At 49.2% G+C, this 25,896-nt stretch overlaps 4 protein-coding genes across 17 annotated transcripts in view; 3 read left to right on the top strand and 1 right to left on the bottom strand.

Annotated features, from left to right (window-relative positions):
* The window catches only part of slain2 (SLAIN family member 2), a 28,746-nt gene extending 20,340 nt beyond the window's left edge, over positions 1-8,406 (top strand). Inside the window, exons 7-9 of one of the 2 annotated variants that reach the window (XM_088917070.1) lie at positions 634-711; positions 2,999-3,248; positions 4,339-8,406. In XM_088917070.1, coding sequence (XP_088773196.1) covers positions 634-711; positions 2,999-3,248; positions 4,339-4,405 — 395 coding nt within the window. In that variant the 3' untranslated portion in view covers positions 4,406-8,406. The remainder of the gene's footprint in view (positions 1-633; positions 712-2,998; positions 3,249-4,338) is intronic. The other variant, XM_088917077.1, reaches the window with a different exon arrangement.
* Positions 8,407-13,051: 4,645 nt separating this feature from the next.
* Positions 13,052-17,958, top strand: slc10a4 (solute carrier family 10 member 4). Its single transcript, XM_088936622.1, has 4 exons — positions 13,052-13,763; positions 14,632-14,842; positions 16,022-16,711; positions 17,887-17,958. The coding sequence occupies exons 1-3, from the start codon at positions 13,198-13,200 to the stop codon at positions 16,550-16,552; spliced, it is 1,308 nt and encodes a 435-aa protein (XP_088792748.1). The 5' UTR covers positions 13,052-13,197; the 3' UTR covers positions 16,553-16,711; positions 17,887-17,958.
* Positions 17,959-18,281: 323 nt separating this feature from the next.
* zar1 (zygote arrest 1) lies at positions 18,282-20,488 on the top strand. Its single transcript, XM_088921623.1, has 4 exons — positions 18,282-19,022; positions 19,700-19,792; positions 19,876-19,950; positions 20,345-20,488. Exons 1-4 carry the CDS (start codon positions 18,282-18,284, stop codon positions 20,486-20,488), a joined length of 1,053 nt encoding a protein of 350 aa, XP_088777749.1.
* Positions 20,489-22,840: 2,352 nt separating this feature from the next.
* fryl (furry homolog, like) overlaps positions 22,841-25,896 on the bottom strand; it is a 128,693-nt gene continuing 125,637 nt past the window's right edge. For 12 of the 13 annotated variants that reach the window (XR_016091089.1, XM_088917020.1, XM_088917011.1 and 9 more), the window contains one exon: positions 22,841-25,577. Coding sequence is in view for 12 of the 13 variants with exons in the window: in XM_088917020.1 (XP_088773146.1) it covers positions 25,340-25,577 (238 nt within the window). In the remaining variant the exon portion in view is untranslated. The remainder of the gene's footprint in view (positions 25,578-25,896) is intronic. The other variant, XM_088917042.1, reaches the window with a different exon arrangement.

Here is a 25,896-nt window from a genome sequence, read left to right as displayed (position 1 = left end):
TGCTTTTTTTAAACCTTTTTCATAAACATAGTACGTTTCTCAGAAGCAGATTTCTCTCATTTTTTTTTAACTCGTACATTTGGGGAAGTCGGTTCCCTGCAGTATGTTAGTGCTCTTGTCGGTTGTCACTGTTCTCTGGGCAGAAGGATGCGATTTGTTGATGCCACAGAGGATCTCGAACACACCCGACTCCACCAGAAACAGACACCACTGTGTTAACTGCTTCCCTCCTTCCCCGATGATCTCGGCATGTGGTGCCCTTTTGCCCATTTTGTTCATCGGCTTTGCTGAAGTGTCCTTGGGTTGTTCTCACTCCAGGGTTTGGGGTTTTTTTGAATCGGTGGTGGATTTGATATTTGTGATTGGAATCAGGTGCTGAGACCTCTCCCTCTCTCTCTTTCTCCCCGCCCTGGGGCTTGCTGGTTGGGTTTCTGTGGCTGGAGCAGTCTGTTTCTGACGACCCCCCCCCTTCCATCCTTGACCCCTCGCCCCCCCGTATTCCCAGCATTCCTCCTCCGTTTCCGTCACTGCTTCCTCCTCCCCCACCGCCTGGCTGCTTCGGGGGGCCATTGGAGTCCTCCTCCCTCCTGGGTTACCTGTTCCAACCCGTAACGTCTCCTTGTTTCTCTACAGCTCCGCACAGGTATACAAACATGACTCGTTCTTCCCCGAAAGCCAAACAGCTCCTTCAAAGTCCAGCTTCTTTGAGAGGTAACCCACTGCCTCAGTCCCCCCCCCCCTCAGCGGGAGGCTTGATGTTCTGTCCCTTCCTCAGTAGTTTTACACTTCTCTGTGTCCAGTCAGGGACTTCTGCTGAAAACACTGGCTTGCACCTGTCTCTTCAGTCGGGACTGCAGTGCCCATGAGGCTGTGGCTGCTGCACCTTTTCACTCTTTCTATTCCTTCTTTTTTATTTTTCTAACAGCTCCTAAGGTGCCTTACTTTAGATTACTCAATGGATATTGGCTGATGTGGGTGTTTTAAGGCCGTGTGAGGACTAGAATCAGGCATGGGAGGTGCCTGAAAACCTTCCTCAACAGCCGTGCCCTTCTGGCGGTTTCACAGAAGCCAGAGAGTGCAACTCGGATCGGCCTCGCCAACAGCCTGGGAGCAAGAACGTGCTCATCTCGCAGCTCGCAGAGATGAGACCTGCCTTGCTTTAGCCACTGCTGCGCTGGGTGTCTTGAGTCACAGCAGTCAGATTAAAGTAGTCTGGAACACTGTGCTGTTTTGGGTTTTTTTGCCGATACGTTGGAAAGAAGCGATTGGATTGGTTAGATGAGTAGTGCTGAATGGGATATCTGAAGAATCTGCTCTGCTGTACATTATCAGTGAAATATATTACAGATCAGGTGCAGAAGTGAGAAACTGTTTTACCAGTTAAGTTCAGGGTGAACCTCAGGGAAGCCCAGAGTGGTTTATTTAGTCAGAGTAACTCTATTTTTCCATTTAGCATCTTTTTTTTGGCTTAATTTTCTACTTGGAATTTAGAGTGCCTTAAACCTGCAAATCGGTTAAGGTTACGTTTTTTCCCAGTTACAATAGGCAGGTGATTCTGCTCCCTTAAACTGAGTTTGTGACCTGGGGCCGCTGCGAAGATCAGTCTCGGCTCTCCAGGGCAGTGGGCTGCCCTCATTTGGGCTTTCGGGTTCTTTCACCTTCTGTGCTGCTGTGTGCCGTCCGTGGTCTGAAACAATGGCACTGTGGTCCATTAAGACAAGTCTCACATTGCTGATGGAAACACAGTAACTGGATAAAATGGACATGGTAGCAGTGATTTGTTTAGATTGGTGAACAGCCCGGTCATATTTGTGTTTATCTGACTTAATCAAGTCTGTGGAGGATTCCACAGGAAATATATGGTTGTCTAAACTGTATAATAGCATACACAGTAAATAGAGACAAATATGCTACAGATTGCCTAAATAAAACCAAAATTAAAAGTTCAGTTTTATGTTAAAAGCTTTAGCAAAAGTCAAGTTTTAAAATTGTCAGCAGGTGAACAGATGTGGTGCCACCGTGTGGCACAGATCCTGGATTGCAGCTGGACTCTAAACTGAGCTGCTGCTGTGCCGGTCTGAGGCCTTCTTGATTACAATGGGAACGGCCAAAAGAAAAAAACAGCGTTCATGTGCTTGAACATGCTTCTAGACATCAAAAATTATTTTGCTGATCTATGAAGGGACAAGCTTGCTCAGACTGTCGTGGAAGTTAATTAAAAAAAATGAGAATAGGAGACACTACTCTGCACAATGGATTGTGGGACTGTGAGGGTCTAAGCACAAGCTACCCCACCATGTTATATTCTGGGTTCTTTCAGGAAACAACTGAATGGGATATTCGGTTCAATTTGCTGCTAGCAATTCTGTAACTTATGTACTTTATAGAGAGAAGTTTCAATTTATCTGTCTTAAGAGATTAATTCCATCTCATTACTTTTGCTCCAGTTATTTTGTCCAGTATGACGAAGGTGTCAGCTCACCTTGTTGCTTAACGTCCTGAAACATCAATAGGAGGTAGGATGGGAGCTACACGTCCTGCCTCGTTGGCACTGCTTTCATCCCCAGCTGGCGACTGAACTTCACTGCCATTTTCCTCCTGCTCTTCAGTGACCTGTCCCTGTATCGCTCCTCCTGACGTCCTGCAGGCTGCCAGCTGGTTATGGCATTGACCCCTGTTTATTTCTGTGCCTTAACACTGAGCTGCTTTAGCCAGGAGCTCCCTCAGTGCTAATTCCCCTTCCCCTGGCTTCTGGTATCTTACCGTTTCCAGTACCACAGGGATCCAGGAAGCGGTATGAGGCACTGATATGATGAGAGGGCAGTGCGGGACCAGCTGTAGGGCTAGACCTGGTCATGTAGCCAGATGACGTTGTGTGTTTGCGGTATTAGTGCCAGAGGCCCAGCTGCAGCAGCCTGTAGTGCTGACGGGGAGAGGACGCGCACGGAGCTGCTGCTCGGCCTGCTGACCTTGTCTCTCTCTCGCCGTGTCCTTTCAGTCCCTTCGCCCAGCAAGCTGCGGGCCCCCGCGACCCCCTCCCCGCTGGCCCTCCGGCAGCCCATCAAGGCCGTGGCGAACCCCGGCCCCGCCCACTCCTCCGGCTCGCCGGGCCCCGCCCCCTCCCCCGCGGGCGGCGCCACCACCCCCACCCGCTCCCTGGCCGGGCGCAGCGGCCTCCCGCGCCCCAGCACCTCCGCGGGGGGCGGGATACCCGTGCCCCGCAGCAAGCTGGCCCAGCCGGTGCGGAGGTAAGGGCCTCGTCTCGTCCCGAGCTCCTCCCAGGAAGATCCCGGGCGTGTGCAGATTGAAGGGGACAAGCGTCCCTGTCCTTGACGTGCGGCTGCTTGGAGTAGAGTAGAGTAGTTTATTGCCATATGTACATTGGAATTCTTAATCGCACTGATCTCTCAGGATACACAGTACTACAGACAACACTGCACAATGTAGACAACAGGAACAATAAATATATTGTGGAAAAGTAAATAAATATGTAGTAGTGAGACTGAGGGGGGGAAAAAAAGGGTAGACTATGTAAAAAGTGCAGAGTGCAGATGTGTATTGAGTCTGAGGCCCTGCAGTTAGCTGTTGAGGATGCACACTGCAGTGGGATAAACGCTGCTCTCGAGTCTAGTGCTCTGTGCTTTAACAGTGCGGTACCGCGTGCCAGAGGGTAGGGGGGAGAGCAGTTCTCGTCTCCCTGGGCAAGGCCCAGAGCTGAAAGCTACAGAAATATTACTAGAGCCGCTGTATGGCTCTCCTCTGGAAGATGGCTCTGTGGATGTTTTTCCTTTTAAGACTGGTCTGCATCCCTGCTCCTGAAAAACTGTCATCCTGTACGTTCCATGTGTGACTTGAAACATGTAAACCGTTCTTATTAAACAAGTAATTGTCCGGTTATCTCATTCAGAGCTTAGCAGCGGCCAGCGCTGGAAACCTCTCTGCAGTGAGACCCGGGCTCTCTCTGACCAGGGCTGCTGGGTGGTTTGAAGCTGCCCGTGGGTCTTGTGGGGCTGTCGTGTCCCCTAACGCAGATCCAGTGATATTTAGATTACCCAGTAGTTTCCTCAGGATTCCACCAGTGGCCAGTGTTGCAACAGTATTCATGTCCTACAGCTGAAGCTGATACCACAGGATGTCAGGTCTGTTAGCTACTAGCAATCACATGAGCTTGTTGAGTGGAGTTCCCCCTTTTCATCTCAAGCTCCCTCATTCTGAGAGAACAAAAATGTATCCGATAGCAAAGTCAGCAGAGTATTTATCTTTAGTTTTAAGGTTTGGCTTCGAGCTAATGATATCGCTATTGTCAGACTTAGTTTTCTTTTTTCCCTTTGCTTCCAGATCATTGCAAGCTCCCAGGACCTACGGTGGTATAAAAGATGACAGCTGGAAAGAAGGCTGTTACTGAAGCCCCCCGGCCGCGGCAGAGCTCTGAGCACGCAGCTCCATCTCTCCGTCTCCCACAGCTTCCCACGCGAGGGAGCCTCGGCCTCCGCCGATTAATCAGCACAGAACTGGCAATGCCAATGGCAATGCAGCACTTTACTGACGCTGGCTCTTTTTTTTAAATTTAAAAAAAAAATCTTCATACAATCACTTTTCCGCGGAATCCTCATCGAAGCAGAGCTCCTGCAGGACCCGGTGTGGTGTCCCAGGCGCCTGGGCGCGGTCCCAGTGGATGCCAAAGAAACAAGCTGGCCGCTCGCGGCAGCGAAGGGGGGCGCTCGGACTGTTACACTCCGATCTGGCACAGCAGCGACGAGCCTCCGCGAGACCGGGAGTCGGGATGGGCTCCCTTGTGCTCCGCGCCGCGCGGACGCCTCTTGCTTGTGAAGGGCAGCAGGCGGCAGAGGAGGCACCTGACACTCGACCTGTGCTTTCACTGTTGAGCCGGCTGTTACTCCAGACATATCTGCCTGCAGAGGGTGCAGCTGAAATGTCATATCTGGAGGAGGCCATGCCAAAGGGCTTAGTGTTCGTTTCTAGGATCTCTTTCTGTTCTGCACTGTACGTCTCGGCTCAGGAACCCGTCATTGGTGTGCAGCCAGCTTCTCGGTACAAGAGGGGGGCAGGTGCCCCTCGTGTCCGTCTCCCATCAGCATCTGTTCCTCTTCCACCGCTCCGGCCACAGCACTCGCAGCGCGGAGCTGCACGTGGAGCTTCTGTTCAAGCTATGCACCCGTTCCACACCGACACCAGACTGAAGCGTGTGGACTGGACACCTGCCTCCTTTCATTCTGCAGGCAGAGAAACGCACCTGTAACTTCAGTGTTACACATTGAGGTACTGTAAATACCCGCGTCGGCTGGGTAGGAGAAAGTTGCCTTGTATAGCCACTTAAGCGTCTCGCAGCGAGTAAGGCCTTGAGTCCTGGCAGTGCCCCCCCATTTCATGCCTGTAAAGTGCCTGGGTTGATGAAATCAATCATCCTTCAGTTTAATTTGGCAGTGCGCCCTGTCGTTCAGACTTTGGTCTTCAGGAGGAGACCGTAGCTCCTCTGGCCTTGCGGTGGTGGGGTGGGCTTGGAGCCTTCGAGGCGACGCGCGCCGATTTCGGGCCGGCCCTCGGGTGTGCCCGCTGCTGCCGGGCCCCGAGCGGCAGGCTCGTCCGCATCCTCCGGCCGAGACGACAGTGCTTTAAAAGACAAACTAGCTTTCCCATTCTCGGGTACCTCGCCGTCGGGAAGCTCGAAACTGGCCGTCCCTGGGGCTTCGGTAAGCATGTTGGTCTCCTGGCGTTTTTGCTTTGCTTTCCTGAACAGCGCCGAGGCTCGAGTCTCAAGCCGGTGCGCTGCCAGGGACCTGGGGACTTGCCTGCTGGTGCTGATTTCACCCGCGTCCTCTCCGATTCGGTGATGTTGCCAGGAGATCGTCACAAAACAGCATTTATTTCAACGAGGGTTCTTTTAGTCAACCAACTAGAGTGCATTGATATTTAAATTTGCGAGATATATTTATTCAAATTTATTTAAAAGACTTCTTTAAAATTATATTTTTTTTTACAAAAATAAAATTCTTTGATTTGTTTTTTTTTTTAGCCTCCACTGCTAAAATTGTACATTGAAGATTTTGTTTCGTTGGAAAGTTCGTTTTCATTATTTATTGCTTGAATCCTGTTGATTTGATTTTGTTTTGAGAATACTTTAAATAATGAGTGGACAGAAAAAAGTAGAATTAGGATTTCAAAAGTGGACTAAACTGTTAGCACAGACAAAATTACTACAGACCACTTATTTTAGGTTTCTTATTTGATGCTGTAGCTCTGCTTGAGTGTTGAGGTGCGTGACTGGCTACAGTTGAGGTAGTGTTTCTGTGAATTGATAGTGGGGGATGGTTCTTACGTCGCGGTTATTTGTATCATAATGTTTCCGACAACATCCCTCTCCGTTTTATATCCAGTGCGTTGATGGTTGTAGTTTTTCAAGAGTGCAAATAGAACAAATGTGTGCAAGACAGAACTCCAACACTAACCATTGTCTTTCGATCTTGAAACAAGTTTCTTACCTCACGGTGGTCCAGTTGACGCCTGGTCTCCGGGCTCTCGGGTCAGTACCGCCATCTGAGTGCGCTGGGCCTCGACTCGGGCCTGGGGTGCACTAGCCCTGTGAGCCTCGTGATCTCCAGCGGTGCCAAGAGAGCAGCGCTGGACCTGTCCTTGTCAGTGACCGCGGGGCGTCCAGCTTGAGCTGCGGCTCCAGACGCCAGCCCAGATGCTCTGTGCTCCATACAATCCATCACCGAGCCGGGCTGGAAGCACAATGGCTTTCCCGCGTTCGGGAAGCTAGTGAAAACCCACTGATTGCAGGAGCTTTTCCCAAACTCTTTTCCGTGTCTGGGAAAGTTCTGTTGTTGGGCAAGTGACTGCTGTACTGTAAAGAACAGTTCGTTTAAATTTGGAAAGCAATAATTAAAAGGGGTGTCTCTGGAGGTTTAAGCGGCACAATATTAACTTTAGATTTAAAAGTTCTTTTCCGAACAGTAGAGGTGCCAAGCTCTTACAGTTGCAGGTCGGATAGACTTTTAAACAAAAAATAAGCATTTAATTTGACTGTTATAGCATTGTGTGAAGTTGTACTAACAGCTTTATTAGTTGACAGGGTTATTGTCTTAGCTTTCTGTGCCAGAATAAAATTCAGATTCGTAGACGTGCAGTTTGCCCCCGGCTTGCGAAAGTCGCCTTAAATATTTAAAGAATCATTGTAGGATGGGGAATAAAAAATCCTTTAACGTGATTTTTTTCAAATTAGCCAAGTTAAAATCTACATTTTAATCAGGAGTAACAAAAAGTGGAGTGTTAATTCTTTTAATCCAACGTCTAATTTTTTTTTGCTACTCAACATAAAAAACCCTTCCGCTGTAACGGATCTGTGCGTCTTCAGAGTGAAACGTACCCAGCGAGGCGGGGATGGTGTTTTGCATGCGCGCAGTGCTCATATATCGACCTCTGGGGTGGCATCTGTTAGTCCGCAAGGAGCCTGCAGACTGCTGGGGGACACCCCACCTGCAGTGACCCCCCGGAATCGGGACCCCTCTCGATTGTCACTGAAACACATGCGACAGGCTCCCACACGGGTCCTGCGGCAACAGCGCAGGAGGCTTTATCTGACTGCAGCTTTCTTTGTGTGAACTTATCTGGGGAAAAGTCGTTGCTCATCTCCTGCCGCTTCGTTGGGAAGGTGAGAATAAAATCTGTCGTACTATTCACCTTGTTTTACACCGCACAGAAGTGACGTTTTCTAAAGGGGGGGACGGTCTGTGGAATGACAGAGCCCTTGGGAATAAAACACCACAGTATCACTTCCGGTATGTAACCGGGGCCGAATACTCTTACAGTCGATTTCAGATGTGAAGTAACGGGAGAAGGTCGCTCTGTGCGCTGTTACCTGCAGCATGTGTCTTCAAAACCCACTGTACAGGTGCCGCCCACTCCTCTGGGGAGAAGAGATAATGTAGGGGGTGTGTGCAGGTTACTTGATACAAACCCAGTGCCTATGATTTACATGAGTTATATCTTGACTTTTTCTGAATGTGCTTTTTTTGTGCCAAGTCTGGATTTGTCATTTTACTTGTGTGGGCAGTAAGGATTTTCTTCTGCTTGTTTTTTTTTTGTTAATACATGGTTTTCTGTAACTGCATTGATAAATTTATATTTGCTCTTGTAAAAAAAAAATGCGCCTTGGTATTTAAGAATAAAAGCTTAATCTGTAAAATTATTTATACACAGAAGCAGCACGCACTGTAATTCAAAGTTTTTAATTTTTGCAGGAGGCTTGTGCCACAAGTTGGAAAAGACAAGGACATACCATGAACTTTGTGTAATTATTTTGGTTACAAATTTTTATATAGTCACCAACATGTTTCATTTTTCCCCATGTAAAACCACATTTCAAATAAAACGAAAGAAAAACAACCTTTTTGATGTTTCAAAAACTTGCACTTTTTACGGTCTTCACTTTCAGAAAAGATTGGTGTGTGTGTCTGTAATATGCATTAACTCTTTGTGTTGAGCAGTGTGGAGGGAGACTGCAGTAGCAGCAGATTCTCTGGACTCCTGCCTGCAGGATCGCGGGTTCGAGTTTGGCATGGTAGTTGTACCAATGTCCAAGAACGTGCAAATCAAATCTTATTGCAACATAAATGAATATTCACAAATCACGTGAAATTCACTGTACGTGTCCTAGTGTGAGAAACAAATCGGAAAGACTTGGATTTAAGCTAGTAGCTAGAAAAATAGGTATGGGTTAAAGTGTAATCCATAATGAACAATTTATAAATTAAGCTTTTTAAGTGACTTGAGTGTTATTCTATTACTTGGGAATCTTTCTTGAGGGTCTAAACTCTCCTAAAACATGCAGCCATGCTTTGATGTGCATCACACCCCTGTTACTGCTGTTTGAACCCATGAGTTCAGTGTTGTGCTTCATGTACTGATCTAGGCTCCTTGATTGAAACTGGGGCTTTGGAGTTAAGTGGCTTGTGTAAATTCCCGGGTGTCTCTTCAGTTAAGCCACAGTCCGCTGCCATGGTGTGTCCGTCTCTTCTGGAGATGTACCAGATGGTCGCCCTCATTCACATCACCGACGGCGTTCTCTGGGAGCAGGCTGAGCAAGGTACCACGCACGAGGGCACAGCTGCGCTGGGGCTTGAACCCGCAGCCCTGTGGCCCGGCAGCAGGTGACTGCGTTGCGGTGCTGCGATGCTGCGATGCTCTTGCCTGCACCACCAGAGCTTCAAGACAGATACATGAATTTAGATAGATGGTGTGGGGAAAAGACATTCCTTTAAGCACATTACACAGTTTATACTAGTGTACACTATCAAGCACTTGGTTGCTTGTGGCCTTTTCATATAGTCTGATGAACCCTAGAAGCCCTCAACAGCTGGCAGTGAAATAATAGTATTGCTTATTATCATTCAGTGGAGTCAGTGAACCTCAGAAGATGGTATGGCCAGACTACCGTGGTGCTGTCTAGCACTCTAAAGAACTGCTCACTACTTTATTAAGGATACACTTGCTCCGATATAAACATAATGGATTCTAATAGACTGCATCATTGGTGCAAAGAATGTGTAGTGTCGATATACAGTACTCCCTGTGAAAAATGACAGGTTCCTGCTTATCAACAACCATTGCATTTTCTACCACTTAAATGCCACCCCTTCCGCTAATTTCCTATGAAAAATGTGAACAATAATCCATTGTGTGAGAGGCTGATGATACACTGTGAAGCCAAACCAGTGCAGGAGCAGCTGCTGTATCTGTTCCCAGTGAGCCCCTGGCACGTACACGGCAGTGTTTGGTGCTGCACGGGCAGACCTGGTTGGCAAGTGAAAAAATAATCAGAATGATTAATAATTGGAGATGTGAAGCCAGTGGCTGTTGAAGTAGCTTTGGCGAGAGACAATGTCTTGCGCAACAGATATAAATAAATCGCAGATAACCCATGAAAGGAATTTGAATGCCTAAAATACCTTTCACATGTGCCTGTACATGCCATTTTCAAATGCGCTTACAGCCTTCACAAGCAGGCCACGTGCAATGCTGTGCCAGTACAGTGTTACTACCATTCCCTATCCATCTTGAAAAGAGCCATGACCGGTTACCCGTGTGGCTCTGAGGCTGTGTAGGTGCATCTGTTGTAAAGGGAACTTGCCACAAGGGGGCAGTAAGAGCACACGGTAGCTCAGTGCTCGACCGACTTAATGTAGGACGGGTATTAATGGTTGGTAGTCCGCTTGTCCTGTCTAGTGTTCAAGAAAAGACATCAGAGAGCTGGTGAACACTGAGGAGTGTACACATGTTCAGCAGAGTTTCTGCCGCCTTACCCAGATACCCAGTCTCATACACAGCGACTGAAGGGAGCTTGAGTGAATGTTTAGGAGGAGGAAAAGCCGTTCAGAGCTCATTTGCTTCGCGGGCATGACAAGATCATGAAAGATCATACTCTTTAGAGAAATAAATTAGCCCTCAAAAACAATAGAACCCCCCCCCCGTATTGAGACCAAAGACCTGCCCGCAGCTCTAACTGCAAGCGGCACTCGACCAGTGACCGGATCGCGATGGCACTACAGTAAAGGCTTTCACCTGGGTCAGGGCAGATGGAAACAAGTCTTTCTACGCGGGTATCACGCCTTTCCCCTGTCACTGCCGTTTCACTGGATGTCGAAGCAGTGTGGCGCCCCGTGAACCGGCGCAGTGCAGAGGAAGTAGTTTAAGAGGAAGCTACTTCAAATCGGTTGTGCAGACACATTTATTTTTTTCATAACCACCACCAGATTTCAGAGCCTTGTAATAATTATTGTCCCATTCTGCCTCTTCCAGATCTGTTTCGATATTTTTCACAAGGCGCTTGGCTGAAAAAACGTTCTAATCATTTATGTAGCGACTTGTATTGGCTTTATTTCTTTGGAGTGTTTTTGTAAGAGAGAAATCCAAGTGAAATTCTCCTAAAAATTTCATTATAATAAGCAGTTAATTGAAAGAAACTGTTCCATCCATCGCAGAACTTGAACTATGGGTGTATTTTCTAAATAACATAGATGTTTTCTGGGCCAATAAGAGTTTTGATATCTTCTTAAGGATTTGCAAAACATTAAATTCTTGCATGCAAGTAATTCCTTGGAAACTAAGTGGAAGATCACTTAAAACTGAGGACACGTCTTTACACAAAGGGTGGTGGGAGAGTGGAACAAACTCCCAGTTGTTATCTTGACACCGAAACCCTGGCTTCTATCAAGAAACAACTGGATGAATTTCTCCAATAAATTAGCTGCTAACCCTCACACGCGCCCAGATGGATTGAATGGCCTCTCGTTTGTACCTGCTCCTATGGTAGGCCTAATTCTTTTTCCTGTCGGGAATGACTAATTAGCGTCAGTTCGCATCATATCTTGATCTAAAACTGGCTAGCGAATTGTCTCATGGGTACAAAGACCGGTCTCCTTGAAGTGTTGTGAAAACACGGGAGACATTTCGAGTCTGCCCACTTTGGCATAATAATTACAGAAGCTGCTGCCAGACGGCGGCACTAAGGCTCCTCGAGAAATGAGCTGGCGGGAGAAGGGCCTGCCTGTGCTTCACCGTGTTGTCTTGCTGCCAGCCTGCAGGGGATCCCGTTAGCGTGTTCACCCCGTCACCATGCTCCTCCAGCTTTACTGTATCTCAATTTAAACTCTGAAAAAAATGAGTTTTATTGATTAGCCGAATCTTACCCCTTATTTACTCTATTTTAGCAGATGAAACGTGTTTGAGAGGGCAGGAAAGCTACCTGGGAGAGAGGCATGATCCTTACTCGCTTTTAACCGGAGAGACTCACAGTCTCTAGCCGGCGCAGATGACGTCATCGCACCCGGCTCTCAGAATGCACTACCCCAGCGGTCACACAACGTCACCGGTGGCTGGTCACTTTATTCAAGTTGGTTTTAATTATTTATCGACCGAAATACATGTATGTGATTAAACTGGTTACTTGTTTCACGTTTAAAAAAAAAATCAGAGACTACAAAACGCAGAGAGATCTCTTGGCCGTCCAAAAGCACAGCCTTCGGTCGGCTTGGTCAGTAGACTTGAGCAGCTGTGCTCCGCGTCTTCAGTCATGGGACGGGGAAGACTTTAGAAGTCTTCAAATGCCTTCAAGAGTAAACTCAAACCCAGAGTTTCTGACCTGTAGTACACAGCTGTAGCTGGGGTCTCCTCCGCTCACGGGCTACTGTTGCGGGTGATTTGCTAACATGTTAAAGGATGCTTTGGCATCAGTTCTCCTGCATAATGTCCGTTGTCGTACTGTATCTGAGCTGCCGCCTGTCAGGACGCTGGGGCTCAGACGAACTGGAGTCCGTTATGACTGTACTCGCACCTGTCCAGGGTGCTGAAACGCGCCACGGCGCCGGGGGTGGTTCATGAGCAGCGCAGGGAGACCCACCGCCGTGAGAGTGGACAGGGGCTTCCACTCGGCCTGGACCGCTGCGGAGTGTCCCTTACTCTGGGCAACAAGGATGAGAACAGCAGCCGCACAGTCCTACAACAGTAACTCGCGTGGGTGGGTGTGTTAGTTTTATTATCATTGCGAGTTCCCATACTTACACCGGGGGTGTGATCGTATTATCTTTTTAATAAGAGAGCAACGCCTCTCTTAGAAACCAGGACAGTTTGGGTTTTTTTTTTAACCCAGTCGCTCCTTATGATGCGACTTACAGCTTCGCTTCTTTCAACACGATCGTGCCAATAAAAAGAAGGCTTTGCACACAGCTGAAGACAAACCGGAGACAGATACGGGAGTAGAAACGTTGGCGGCCAATTTGTAATGTGAAAATCTGAAAAAAAGAAAGTCTAATGTGAGGGACGCCGAGGACAAGCCCTTGCCTGAGCCGTGCGCGCTCCGAGATAATAAAAAGACGCCAAGAGCAAGACTGAGCGCCGGCTTCTCTGGGATGATAAGCAGAGCCCCTCGAAGCGCGTGTTATGTGCTCACTGAAGCCCCTCCGCTGGATTGAACCATTCCCGCGAGTGAGCATGTCTTAAAGGAAAGAGCGCTCCCTGCCCGTCAGACCACTCAGATCTCTCCCCACCCAGCGGCTGGCCACGGGTCAGGAGGATGAGGCGCTAGGGAGTCCGACAGCTCCTCACGCACCCACAGGGGACAAACAGCGGACACCCTCGGGCTGCCTGGGGGACGTGAGAGGGGGGTATTTCCCCAACTTGATGATGGAGAATTCCAGCGCTGCAGCAACCGGCCAGTTTGCGCCCGAACGCTTCGCGGAATTTTTAAACTTGAAGGAAAGCGAGATGAACACCACGCGTGTCGCGAGTGGCTCCCCAGAGGGGCTCCCCGGCGCTGGAGGGATAGCCACCGGGGATCCGGTGTCCATCCTGGCCAGCACGGTGAGGACCGCCGCCCTCGGGGCGTGGGCGGCAGACGGACCATCGGCTCCCCCGCCGGGCTCGGCCGGGCTGATGGTGGCCTTCTGGGATTCGCCCCTGAGCCACGGGATCAACGTGTTCGTGGGCATCGTGCTGTGCTTCACCATGCTGGGCCTGGGGTGCACGGTGGAGGTCAGCCACCTGGGAGAGCACATCCGCAGACCCGTCGGGGTCCTGTTGGCCCTGGTGTGCCAGTTTGTCATCATGCCGCTGGTGGCCTTCCTGCTGGCCCTCGCCTTCTCCCTGGACGACGTGGCGGCCATCGCCGTCCTCCTGTGCGGCTGCTGCCCCGGCGGGAACCTGTCCAACATCATGTCCCTCCTGGTGGACGGCGAAATGAACCTCAGGTACCGTCTTCCGTCTCCTGGCGAGCTCCATCAAATAAGACGCGTCCAAACCGGGTTTAAAAACAAGGTGCCGGGCTGCTGGCATTTTTTTTGCACAACCTAATCTTTTTTAAAGTACTTTTTTTAAGTTAGTGTAGAATCGCCGTTTCTGAGACACACGCGCGGTCTGGAGACCCGGCAGCGGCGGCGGCACCATTTGCGCGCTGAGAAACCGCAAAAATTTTAAAATTGTGTTAGAAATTTCGAAATCGTGTCGTCGTATCCTTCTACTACCGAAACGTAACCCGCGTATATTTTAGAGGACACTCATTTTTCACAACTCAATACCTCAGGCGCTTTAAAGTTGTATAGGTTACATGCCCACATACAGTATGTAAAATTAAATACGGCTAGACGATGGTTTGGTGACTAAGCATTTTTACAACTTGAGTTTTTCCTGTGTACGGCTATTTTCATTATATAATATTTCATATTAGAATATTATGTCATATTTAAGTCGTATAATATCGATAACATACGTCTAGTTTTTTAAAATTTCTTTGTATAAGTGCTTTGCCAGTTTCTTCCAATTACACCGCTACTAAACTATACTGTTAAAAAACGATTAGAAAACAATAAGCCATGGTCAATGAATTGCGTAACTGCAGCTTATTTATGTTAGTTATTTTTAATTATCACTGCTAAATGATTAATGAACTCCCGTTTGCCCATCCGCGGCCGGAGAGCGGAGCGGGGGTCGCTGTAACTTTCTTCAGCCGAGCGCACTGTTGCTTGTCACGACACCGCTGCACGCCAAGAGCAGGGTCCGGTTTGTAGCTCGGGTGTGCACGGCTACAGCCTGTCTTCCTCCTCCTCCTCCTCTCCCCAGCATCATCATGACCATCTCCTCCACGGTGCTGGCCCTCGGGCTGATGCCTCTGTGCCTGTGGATCTACAGTCGCGCGTGGATCAACACCCCCGTGGTGAACCTGATGCCCTTCGGAGCCATCATCCTGACCCTCTGCGGCACCCTCATCCCCATCGGCCTGGGCGTCTTCCTCAGGTACCGCTGCAACAGGGCCGCTGACGTCATCTTAAAGGTGAGCGCCCTCCGTCCGGGGATCCCGCTGCGTTTCTGTTGTCGGGGCAACGCTCTGCGCCCCGGTCCAGCTGGACACCGGGCAAGACGGAGACGTGTGAGAGATCCAGCTCAAAGAGACAACGCATCATCATTGTTACTCCGATATTTCTTCTTATTATTATTTTACCTTTTTTTGAGCAGGTCTGTTTCTCACCGATCCAAAAACAATGGCAAAAGAACTCGGCAAAACAGAACAGATTTACAGCAGCTTCCAAAACTCCCAAAGAACGTTTTCTTTTTCAAAAACCTTTCTAACATGGATGTTGTCGTTTAATACCCAAACGCCACAGAGACTAAAGCTGTGGAGCTGAGCGTTAAAGAATATAGTTTGTTTTTTTGCTAAAAACAGTGGAGAAATACAGTACTGTCATGTCGTATCTCAGGGTGTTTTCCGTTGCTCATTTTAACAAAATAAATTTTCTTTAGCCTGCTCATTATAAAAAGAAATGGAATTGATTTCGACTCCATTAATCGTGGGGTTTTTAATGACGCAGGAGACAATAGTTAGAAAGCTACGTTACTGTTGTATTTTCTGTTGTATATATTCTATAATGTAGAAATCACTTTATAAGGTAGCTAGAAAATGTGTTGACGATGGTGAGAAACAACTAATTTAATTGATTGTACCTAATTGTGATGTAAGACATCACTGCACGACAATATGCATAAGAGTAATTATTACTGTTAATGAATTAACAATTTTACTATTCAACTGTTCTACATCAGCATGAAAAAAGCCTGCAAAGTTTTAACGAGACACGATGTCCCTACACACCCCTTTAAATTATGATACATTTGTGACATCTCATTTGTGTCCAACCGAGGGTAAATCACATTTTTAACGAAAATGAAATCATTTTCACACATCTGTAATTAAAAAAAAAGAACTTAAGAAAGCGACAGGACTGCGCGCTAGCTCGATTACAAGCTTGTTTGGCTTGTGGTGGGTAGTTGAACTCGGGCGGCCGTGTCTTGAAGACGAATACCATCTTTGACTTCGCGCAGAGAAACCTGTTCCAGACACCCACCGCTGCTGGAGCACAGAGACGCGTCCAGCTCGCAGTCCTGGTGTCATTTTCTCGTAAGTTGCCTTTCGCCTCCTGACGCTGCTTGTTTCCCGACCCCTGCCCTCCCCCAGGTATCTCTGTGGTCCTTGCTGGTGACTCTGGTGATCCTCTTCATCCTGACCGGGACCATGCTGGGACCCGAGCTGCTGGCCACCGTCCCGGCCTCCGTCTACGCGGTGGCCGTGCTGATGCCCCTGGCCGGCTACGGCGCCGGCTACGGCCTCGGGGTGCTCTTCGACCTGCCCCCCAACAGCCGGAGGACCGTGTCCCTGGAGACCGGCTGCCAGAACGTGCAGCTCTGCACGGCCATCCTCAAGCTGGCCTTCCCCCCGCAGCTCATCGGCGGCCTGTACATGTTCCCCCTGCTCTACGCCCTCTTCCAGGCGGCGGAGGCCGGCCTGTTCATTCTGGGGTACAGGGTCTACCGGCGGGACGTGCTCCGCAAGCGGGAGCCCACGGGGGAGGACGACGACGACACCGACATTACGTACAAGAAGCTGAAGGAAGAAGACGCCGGGGCAGACGCGGCGTACGGAGCGGTGACCGTACACGAAGCGGGCTCCGTGATGCTGCAGCCGCGCCACTGCGCTGCCCCGCTATAGCGGGACCGGGCCGGACAGAGCCCGGCACCGCTGCGGTCCTGCCCGAGTCTCCCTCGACTCCCCAGAGGACTCGTATCACCGTAAAGACATAACCGAGAAAAGACGATGTGCGTTCGCTGCTGACACGGTACACCCAAGACAGCATACTGTAGCTCAGAGGTGAAATGTACTTTTGGGAAATAAATCCACAGAAATAATCCATAAAGCGTTTTGAGGCCGCGGACGCACCACAGTGTTTCAAGAGTAGGAAAAGCTTGAGGAACACAAACCGACATACTCCAAAACCCACCGAACTTTCCAACAGCGAATAATACAAAAGAAACTAAGATTGTAAACTAAACTATGTAAATTTGCATCGCTGAACAACGCTATATTAAACATATACAGTATATATGCATCCGATCATCTTTATAATGACAAGTTAATCTAACACATTTATTCACATAGTATGCGGACAGAAATTTAAGCCATCTCTCCATATCACATATTTCTGGAATTATTTCAAAATGGGCAGAAGTGCTTTAAAAAAACTTCTTAGGAGAAGCCTCTAACAGAAAAAACAACAAATCTGATGTAGACGAGGTCGTTACAGGGGTACTTGAAGGGCACAAACACCGGCGCTTTTGTCAAGTTTCCGTCTATAAATTCTCATTATTATATCACAAGCAGTTCACTAGACTGCTGGAGCACAACAGACAATTCATTTGTCATATCTGGTCCTCAAACAAGGATTCACAAAAGGGGATTTAAGTCAATGAAGAAGTGCAGGCAGAGTCTTGGGTACAATTCTGTTTCTAAAACCCTGGCTCAGATAAAAGAATAAAAGAACAGTTGCCGGCCATGCGACCCATTTAGTCTGCTCGGTAGTTAGTAGGTAACTGATCCCAGGGTCTCATCCAGTCATTACTTGAAAGAAACCAGAGTACCGGCTTCAACAACATGGCTGGGCAGTTTGTTCCACACTCCCACAACACTCCGTGTAAAGACGTAACTCACGTTCTCGCTTTTAAATGCGCTTCCATGTAGTTTCCACGTGTGTCCTCTGGTGTTTGTTTCACTCTGAATCCTGGAGACACCCGCTGGGTCGGTCCTCAGTTCTTCAGCTCATCGGTGCAGTAATTCATTCATTCATTAAACAGCTGCGTCTATTCGCTAGCCTACGGAGTCCTAAAGCAGCAATATCTATTTTTGTAACGCGGTGACCAAAAATAAACACGGAATTCCAAATTCGGTTTAACTAGTAAACTGTACACATTCAGTTTTGAGACCCTATATATATATATCCTAATATTTTGTTGTTTATTGTATTTTTTTTACTTGCCCATATTCTCTAGGAGATGTGATGAATACACCTGTTCCCCAAACAAAACGGATGCTTTCTGATACCTGTGATTTCAAGTCTAAAACGTTCACGAAGCAACACAAGAGAGCACTCGGCGACAAGTGTACAAAGATGGCGTTTAGGCCTGTTCAGTATATTGTGAGTAAAAAAAACTAATAAAAAGCCATTTGAAAACGCTATTCGGAGCATGTTTTGAGTGTTTTTTCCCCCTACAAGCCTGACACAGAAATTCTCACCCTCGTTAAGCTAATTGGGGTTAATTGGGGTTAATGAAAGGCACTCGGTGCCTGACCTGCCCCGCCTCGCCCGCAGAGCCAGCCAATCGGCTCACGAACAGCGCCGGTTCTTAAAGCCGCCCGGGCAGGCGGGTGGAGTTGGCTATCCATCATGGCTACGTACGGCGACGAGTATGCAGACAGCTACCTGTACTCTTCCTACAACCCTTACTCGTACAGGTACTTCAATCCCAGGCCCAGGGGGGCGGGCTGGAGACAAAAGAGCTACCTGTCCAGCTATGGCGACACGGAGAGTTACTTTGACAACCACCAGAGGGCGCAGCTGAAGTCCATCCTGTCCCAGATCAACCCGAACCTGACGCCCAGGCTGAGGAAGGCGAACACTAAAGACGTCGGGGTGCAGGTGAACCCGAAGACGGACGCCTCCGTGCAGTGCTCTCTGGGCCCCAGGACCTTGCCGGCGCGGACCCGTCAGGCCCTCAGGCGGAGGAGGCAGGATGTGCAGGTGACCGGCAGCCCCGTCAGCAGCATCGAGAAGGAGGTGCGCTTTCCCAGGACCCTCGCCGTGTACTCGCCCATCGCTTCCAGGCGGCTGACCTCTTTCCTGCAGGAAGAGAAGGACGAGGGCGAGAGGCCGCCGCCGCCCCCGGACCCAGATGAGCCGCAGCAGGCCGGCGAGGAGGGCGAGGGGCAAGAGAGCCGGACGACATCCGCGGAGGGTGAGCCGGAGCCGGCAGCCGGAGAGGAAGCCAAACCGGAGAGAGACCACAACGAAGACGATGACGACAACGATGAAGACGCCGGCGGCGTTAAGGAGGCGCCGCCGAGCAGAACCGAAAACGTCCCGAAAGACCAAGACGTGACGAACGCCAAGGCTCGAGTGAGATTTCAGGTGAGCCGTGCAGCTGACGGCGAGCTGGCTCCTGGCTTCTATTGAGTAGTTGGCTTCATGTCCCGAGAAAGACGACTCGCAGTGTTCAGTGCGGTGTACAGTAAGAAACCTGGCAGATTTAAACCGCTGCTGGCTAGAAACGCTACCAGAAACCCGTCTGCTGTCCCAGAACCAGAGGTTACTGGGGGGGGAGTCTGAATCCCTGTTCCCAGGCCTGGCTCGGAGGTTTCTCCACATCTACAGGCTTATTAAAGATCGATGAGGTTGTGATAAATCCTGGCTTTCAGCTCTAAAGCAGCACTAAGAACACCGGTCTGTTGATGTTCCTGCCAACACTGGAGCAATGTGTGTAAACAAGCTAAAGTCGTTCTGGTCTCGTTTCATTGGCATGACCTGCAGATGAGGCTTGTCAATCTTTTGTTTGGGTTTAATCTGCTTGCCTTTTTTTTTAAAAAAAGCAGAAGACCAGCATCCCAGAACCGGGTTCAGTTAAGTCTTTGCGGGTCACTTAACTGGGGGAGGAGAATCTATAGGAGGTTATTATTAATTCCTAAAGGGAATGAAAACTGGTGCTTTAAAAGAGCAGGTGTAGACAACATTCCAGGAACAGCTAGGTGACTACTGTTCATGTTGAGTAAATCCCGTCTTGCTCACTTGGTGAGGTTTTGTGTTGGCAGTTCCTGGAGCAGAAGTATGGCTACTATCACTGCAGAGACTGTAACCTCCGCTGGGAGAGTGCGTACGTGTGGTGTGTGCAGGGGACCAACAAGGTGAGTGATGTGACGATTCTCATTCCTTGCTTTGGGGGGGGGGGGGGGGAATTTCAAACTAATTTTGTGTCTTGTTGTAATAGGTTTATTTCAAGCAGTTCTGTAGGACGTGCCAGAAGGCCTATAATCCCTACCGCGTGGAAGACATCACGTGCCAGGTTAGTGCTGATGGGGGGGGGGGGGGGGGGGCATGGCTTCTGGACCTGTTTAACTCCTCACCCGAGGTCCCAGACACACGAGCTTCCAGATCACACGGGCTTAACGTGGGGGGGCTGACTTGAGTTGCTCACTTGCTGATTTAACCCCTGGAAGCAGCTCCTCAGTTCTGTTTTAGTAACTTGTGGCCCAGAATGCCTTTGGGGTATCGGCTACGCTTGGCTCCTGGAGGGGCTCGGTCCACGGTTAATAAGAGCAGAGGCTTCCTTCCGGGGAGGGTATGGGCTGGATTCTGCTGGAGCCCGTGTTCAGACGGTGCCGAGCCGGCTCCGGACGAGGGAGGGGATCCCCACGAGCTGGCGTGAGGCTGACCCGTGTGGCTTCCTCCTCCGACAGACCTGCAAGCAGTCCAGGTGCACGTGCCCGACCACCATGCGGCACGTCGACCCCAAGCGGCCCCACCGCCAGGACCTGTGCGGCCGCTGCAAGGGCAAGCGCCTGTCCTGCGACAGCACCTTCAGCTTCAAGTACATCATCTGAGCCCCGCCAGCAGGAGGCGCCCTTCATCGCGCCATACTGCAGTGATGGAAACCGACCCTTGGGGTCTGGTGTTACTGTGCAGATGTAAGCTTTTTTGAGTCCCAAGTTTTTTTTTTTTCATTGACTTTTTGTTGGCAATTGCAAGAACTGTTATGGGGAAAAAATAAATGGAAAGATGGCACTCCTCCTTGATTGTTAGTGGTTGAAATGCACGTGCCTACTGCTGGGCCGAAGAGGCAAGAACTTTTTGGATGCTCTGTGTCCTCATGTTTTGGATCAGGGTGAAATGGAGTATTGGTCTTTCAGCTAAAAATTCAGACTTGTGACCTAGACTGTGGTTTTTAAAAGTTCAGTGAGATGTATGGGCTTCATTCTAGGGCTGCTGATCCATTGACTGTTGCATTAGATGCTGGCTGGTTCCTGTGTTCTGTCCAGCAATGCTCATGTTTCATGGGCAGACTTTTTTTTTTTTTTTTCCCCTACCTGCTCTAGGCTTTTCTATGAGGCTTCAGCTCAAGTATTAAAAGGCTTCTGAGCAAGTGCACCTAGTTCAAACTTTAACCGGTTTCAGCTAATGACCCTCGAGTCCAGCTTCTCCTGAGCTGGAGCAAGTGCTGTGAACTTTATTCCTCACTCAATCATGTTGATTTCAAGCCCTGTCTGGTTTGTGCTTTTTGTGTGTGCTACATGGAAAAGCTGTTTCAGCACAGAACAGCTGCAGTATGTACCTGCTTGAGATGGTGTTGGAAAATGAAAACCCTCCTTCAAGCTGGAGGGGGGGATTGTCAGTTTCTGCTAATTAAAGAGGGTTCCTTTGCATCTCAAAAAGCTTCACTAGTGTATTTCCTTGTTAAACTCTCTACACAAGTTAGCCTTAACTGCAGCTGAATCGTTTCCTGAGACAAGTTGGTAACATCGGTGTAAGCCACTAACCTAGGTGCAGAGGCCTTGGGGTGGGGTGGTGGGGGTCAATTTCTGTAGAAAATGCCTAAATTACCTCCTTACAGGTTTTGTGGGACCAATGTCAGGGCTCTCTAGCTGGGCTAGCAGAACTACCCAGTCAGACTTGAGTTCTAATTTAGTAGAAATGGGAGTTGCTACCGCAGCAGTTGGCTTGTGCGGGTGGGCTGTTCTCTGAAACCCTATCAGCTGGCGCAGGCCTGGGTGGGGTGTGATTCGTCAGTGCAGCAGACTTGCCCGTTGGAACTGCTATCTGTGCGCATGAAGACTCCTGTTACTGCAGCATGGGTGCATGTGCTAATGTATCTTTCACTTCACTCTGCTGAAGGGCATGCCTAAAATGAGGTTATGTAAGTATGTGATACTTAAAAAAAAAAAAAGCTGAGATGCTGCTGCAGAGGACAATGCTGGAGAAGGATGCAGCCTTTGACTGCTGGGGAAGGGAGTGGATAGCCCTCTGCCTACATTGAGACTTGGGTGGAGGGGATTTGAGGTAAAGGTCCTGTACAACAGCTCCTGAATCATTTCTTTTAGCGTGAAATGGCAAAAGATATTCAGCCATTTTCAGTGTTCTAGGAGTGGTTAATTGAGCTGAACTTAAGAAATCAGAGCTTTAGTAGGTCAGAGCTGTAGCTGCATTTTAAATCCCTTTTTAAAAAGGGCTCTATTTTAGTATGTTTTCTGCACGTGTTCCCTCCTGCTAGTGTTCTCTGCGCTATAGTGGAAGCAGAGTGAGACTTGGTCTGTCAAGAGGGGCATGGAGTGATGTCTTAAGAAAATCATGGTTGTGCTGGCCCAGTTTCCAAACCACTCCTACCCCCCCCCCCCCCCCCCCCCCCCCCCCCAGAATCCTGACTTAGGATACTGATGGGGTAGGTAGGCAAAGGTACCAGGGTGCTGTTTGGAAAGAAAGTGGGCTTCGACAGGATGACGTTCCCTCTTTATTCCACTTGTGAGCCGATTCCTCAATTCTTCTCCTTTGCGGGGGGTGCCTGGTTCCAGACTTCACTGGGAGGGGAGGTGGGTCTTCACTAACTCCTTGTGCTTTAGGGGCCACAGGGCCAAACTAGGAGCCTTTACACCACCAGCTCCACACAATGAAGCAAAGGCACATCTGCAGGGAGTACACATCTCCACCCTCTTGCTGTAGCTACTCCGAGCGCAGCTCGCCCATGGTTCAAACACAGTGCTGGTCCTGTCATCAACATCAAACGGCAAATAAAGCAGATTTTTTTTAGAACAGGCTGGAAGAGTGAAGCAGCAGGCAGTGAGGAGCTCAGGTCCAGTGGGCAGGACGAAGCTCGGGGAGAAGCTGACTGTCTCCATTTGCAGGAAGCACAGAGGAGGAAATGCGCCAAACATCCACACACTAGGGAACCAAACAAAAGAGGCTCAGATTATAAAGATTTCTTTTATTTACATTTTCGCTATCAAATAAACATGTTTAGCCAGAACGAAGTCAATTGTTGTGATTTAATACCCTACATCTTGATGGTTGTTCTACAATAAAACAGAAACCCACAATCGGTTCTGATCCCAGGTTATTGTGAAACTTGTGCAATGGAGGGATCCCACACAGAAGTCAAATAAAGGCTTTGAGCCACAGGGGCTGTCTTTCTGCTCAGAGCACAACCACACTGGAGAAAGCAAGATGCTAGGACCACCTCTCTCACTGGCCTGTCGTCATGAGTCCAAAGGAAGGGCTCGTCAGTGGTCGGTCAAGGAGAGGGAGGAATGTGGGCGTGTGGCCGAGTGCTCCTCCCGGAGTCCCCGTCGCGCTCAGAGCAGCGAGGTCGCTTCAGCATGGAGAAGTGGCGGAAAAGGCATGACGATGGACCCAGGCTCTTCCCGAGAGGGAGGAAAGGCCGTGCTTCGAACGAATCACAACTAACCACAGCGGTAACTAAAACGGCGCCTCTTCTTTACTTCAGCGAATCGTCCTGGCGCTGCCAGCTTGTTTGGCAAGCAGGGCCTCAGGCAGCTGTGGTCGTGAGCACCTCTCCCAGGAATGGCCGCTGAAGCTGGCCTTCCCCCCCGTCTGGGTTGTGAATTGTGACCCAATGCTACAGTATCCTTTGCTTTAAAGTGCTGCATGAACCTCTGACCTCTTAGCAAAATAAAATACCTTGGTTGAGTATAAGCAAAGACAGTTGACTGGGAGCTGCTTTCGCATGTAATTATTTCTGACTTGAGCGCAGACATCCTCAGATTTGACACGGTTAGCTGCCATGGCAGCAAGGCCCACTGAAGAAACAGCAGCACAAGGCAAAGTTTAGCTTTGTAAATGGAGAAGACACCCCAGCCATTACTCAACAGCAGCTGGCACCAAATCAGACTTTCGTCTTCTGTCCAGTTACACCTTGTGAACATTTTAATGCTTTAAGACGTTAAACACATTGGCTGTAGAACTCAGTCTGACTGAGATTTTAATTTGAAGGAAGAGGCTTGTATCTGAGCTGAAAAAAAAGTGTAATGCACCTCTAAATAAAACTATATTTTCCCAGTAAATATATATGCGTTAAATAATTAAAACAGCATTCAAAAGTACCAAACAGCCAACAGAAGAGTTTAAATATCAGATCAGTGGAATGGATACAGTGATTGCTAATGTGCCAAGACAAGTTCCTATAGTCTGAAGTTTCAGTACATGTTCTGCAGTCTGCCAGCGTGCACAGTGCATTAAATAAAAATCTATAGTTATTTTCATAATTAGCACTTACAGGGGGCTCTGTCCCCAGACGACTGCAAAGCTAAAAAAAACACACGTTTAGTACATTCTCCGCCCTGGAGCGCGGAGCCCAGGGGTCACAGTGGAAGGGAAACGGGACAGAGCTGTGCCCCTCCCTCCGGCGCGCGGGGAAGAGAGCCGACAGCGCCGTCGTCCGCGCCGCGCCGCCCACACCTTTGGCACAACGAGTTTTGGCAGTGCGGGCCACCCCACACCTGCACGCCTCTCGCTTCGTACCCCTGCCCGCTGCTCAGGCCAAACCCAACACCCGGGCAGCCTGGCTTCATCCTGATGTTAAGTCGGGACCAAGTAATAAGATAAGTTTCCTGTTATTTTTTTTTTGCATCAGCTTTATACACCTATTCTGCATTAACAGTGCATTGCACAAATGTACAAGAAAAAAATACTGGTTTTACACTATACATTTCTAAAATATTTACAGAGTAAAATAAGTTATTGACATTTTCATAATGGATGTTGCCATTGTTCAGCAAATATGTGTAAGAATATATGTATATATATATCTTTACACATATACAGGTTCTCTACACGCAGCTACTTTTTGGTTAGCTATCATCAGTATTTGTAACAGAACTGCTGTCCAGGGAAACACTCCAGTCCCCTGGAGAGCAATTCAATAACGTTAACAGATATATTAATTCTTTTACAGCCCTGGGAGATCCCAGTTTAAAATTACACGTTAAATACCCTAACACTTACACACGAGAAGGATGTTAGCTCTAATAAAAAATAAATTTATCAAAAAAAAAACATTCTTGCGGTGCTTTCTAACCAAGCAAGCTCTCGGCCTTTACAGGAACCCCAGACATCGCAGCACAAACCCAGCTCGCACCCGCGTCACAGGGACACCACGCAGCGGCCAGGCGCTGAGGGTTGTGCCGTTACTCGTGCCACGGTTTATAGCGGCAGGCTGGGAAGCCCCGTCTGGCGTCATTCCGCCTGCTCCCTCTCTGCGCAGCGGCTGCTCCGTCCTCGAGATTATTGCGGTTGAATTTTACGGTTGGCTTATTCTGAGGAAAAACAATCCACGGAGAAATTCCCAAAGATCCTTTAGCCCTTGTTGAAGCCCGGTGAAGCCCGGCTCCGAGCACGCGTGCTGGCCCGCCAGGCAGTCCCGCGGGTCCTGGACGAGTGGGTCCGGCTCACAGCCCGGTGCTGAGGAGGGCTGCGGGGCGCTGGGCCTGCGCCAGGCGCAGGGACTCCCTGATCTCCAGGTTGAGCTCCATGAGCTGCGCGCCGGCCTCCGACAGGTCCTGGCTGGGCCCCACCAGCGCGAAGCTGCCGGTCTGCCCCAGCGTCTGATGGCGGAAGTGGATGTGCAGCAGCGTCTGGACGGCGTCGTCGCCGGCGCTCCCGAAGATGTCACTGGGCCAGAGGGACCTGCGGGGGCCGGGGACACAGGCACCTGTCAGTCGCCACGCCTACATGAGCCTTCATGAGAATGCTCCCCTCACTCGGCTTTTATTACCCTTTAAAGGGGGACAGCAACACTATTTTCTCATTTCGGGGTCAGAAAGAATCGGCACTGATGAGTGCATTTCAAACCAGAATGAAAGTAAAATGTACACAATATCTTGTAAAACCTCCATCACAAAATAGACAAAATTTCCAGGTCTCACAGAGCCATGTTCTGTGATTCAGAATGAGGGAACAGAACTCCCAGTGAGGTGAAGTGGCCCTGTGACACTGTAAACAAGCT

The sequence above is a fragment of the Atractosteus spatula genome, chromosome 1, assembly GCF_055471065.1.
Source record: "Atractosteus spatula isolate fAtrSpa1 chromosome 1, fAtrSpa1.hap1, whole genome shotgun sequence".
NCBI lineage: Eukaryota > Metazoa > Chordata > Actinopteri > Semionotiformes > Lepisosteidae > Atractosteus > Atractosteus spatula.
This window is presented reverse-complemented; position numbering and strand designations above follow the sequence as displayed.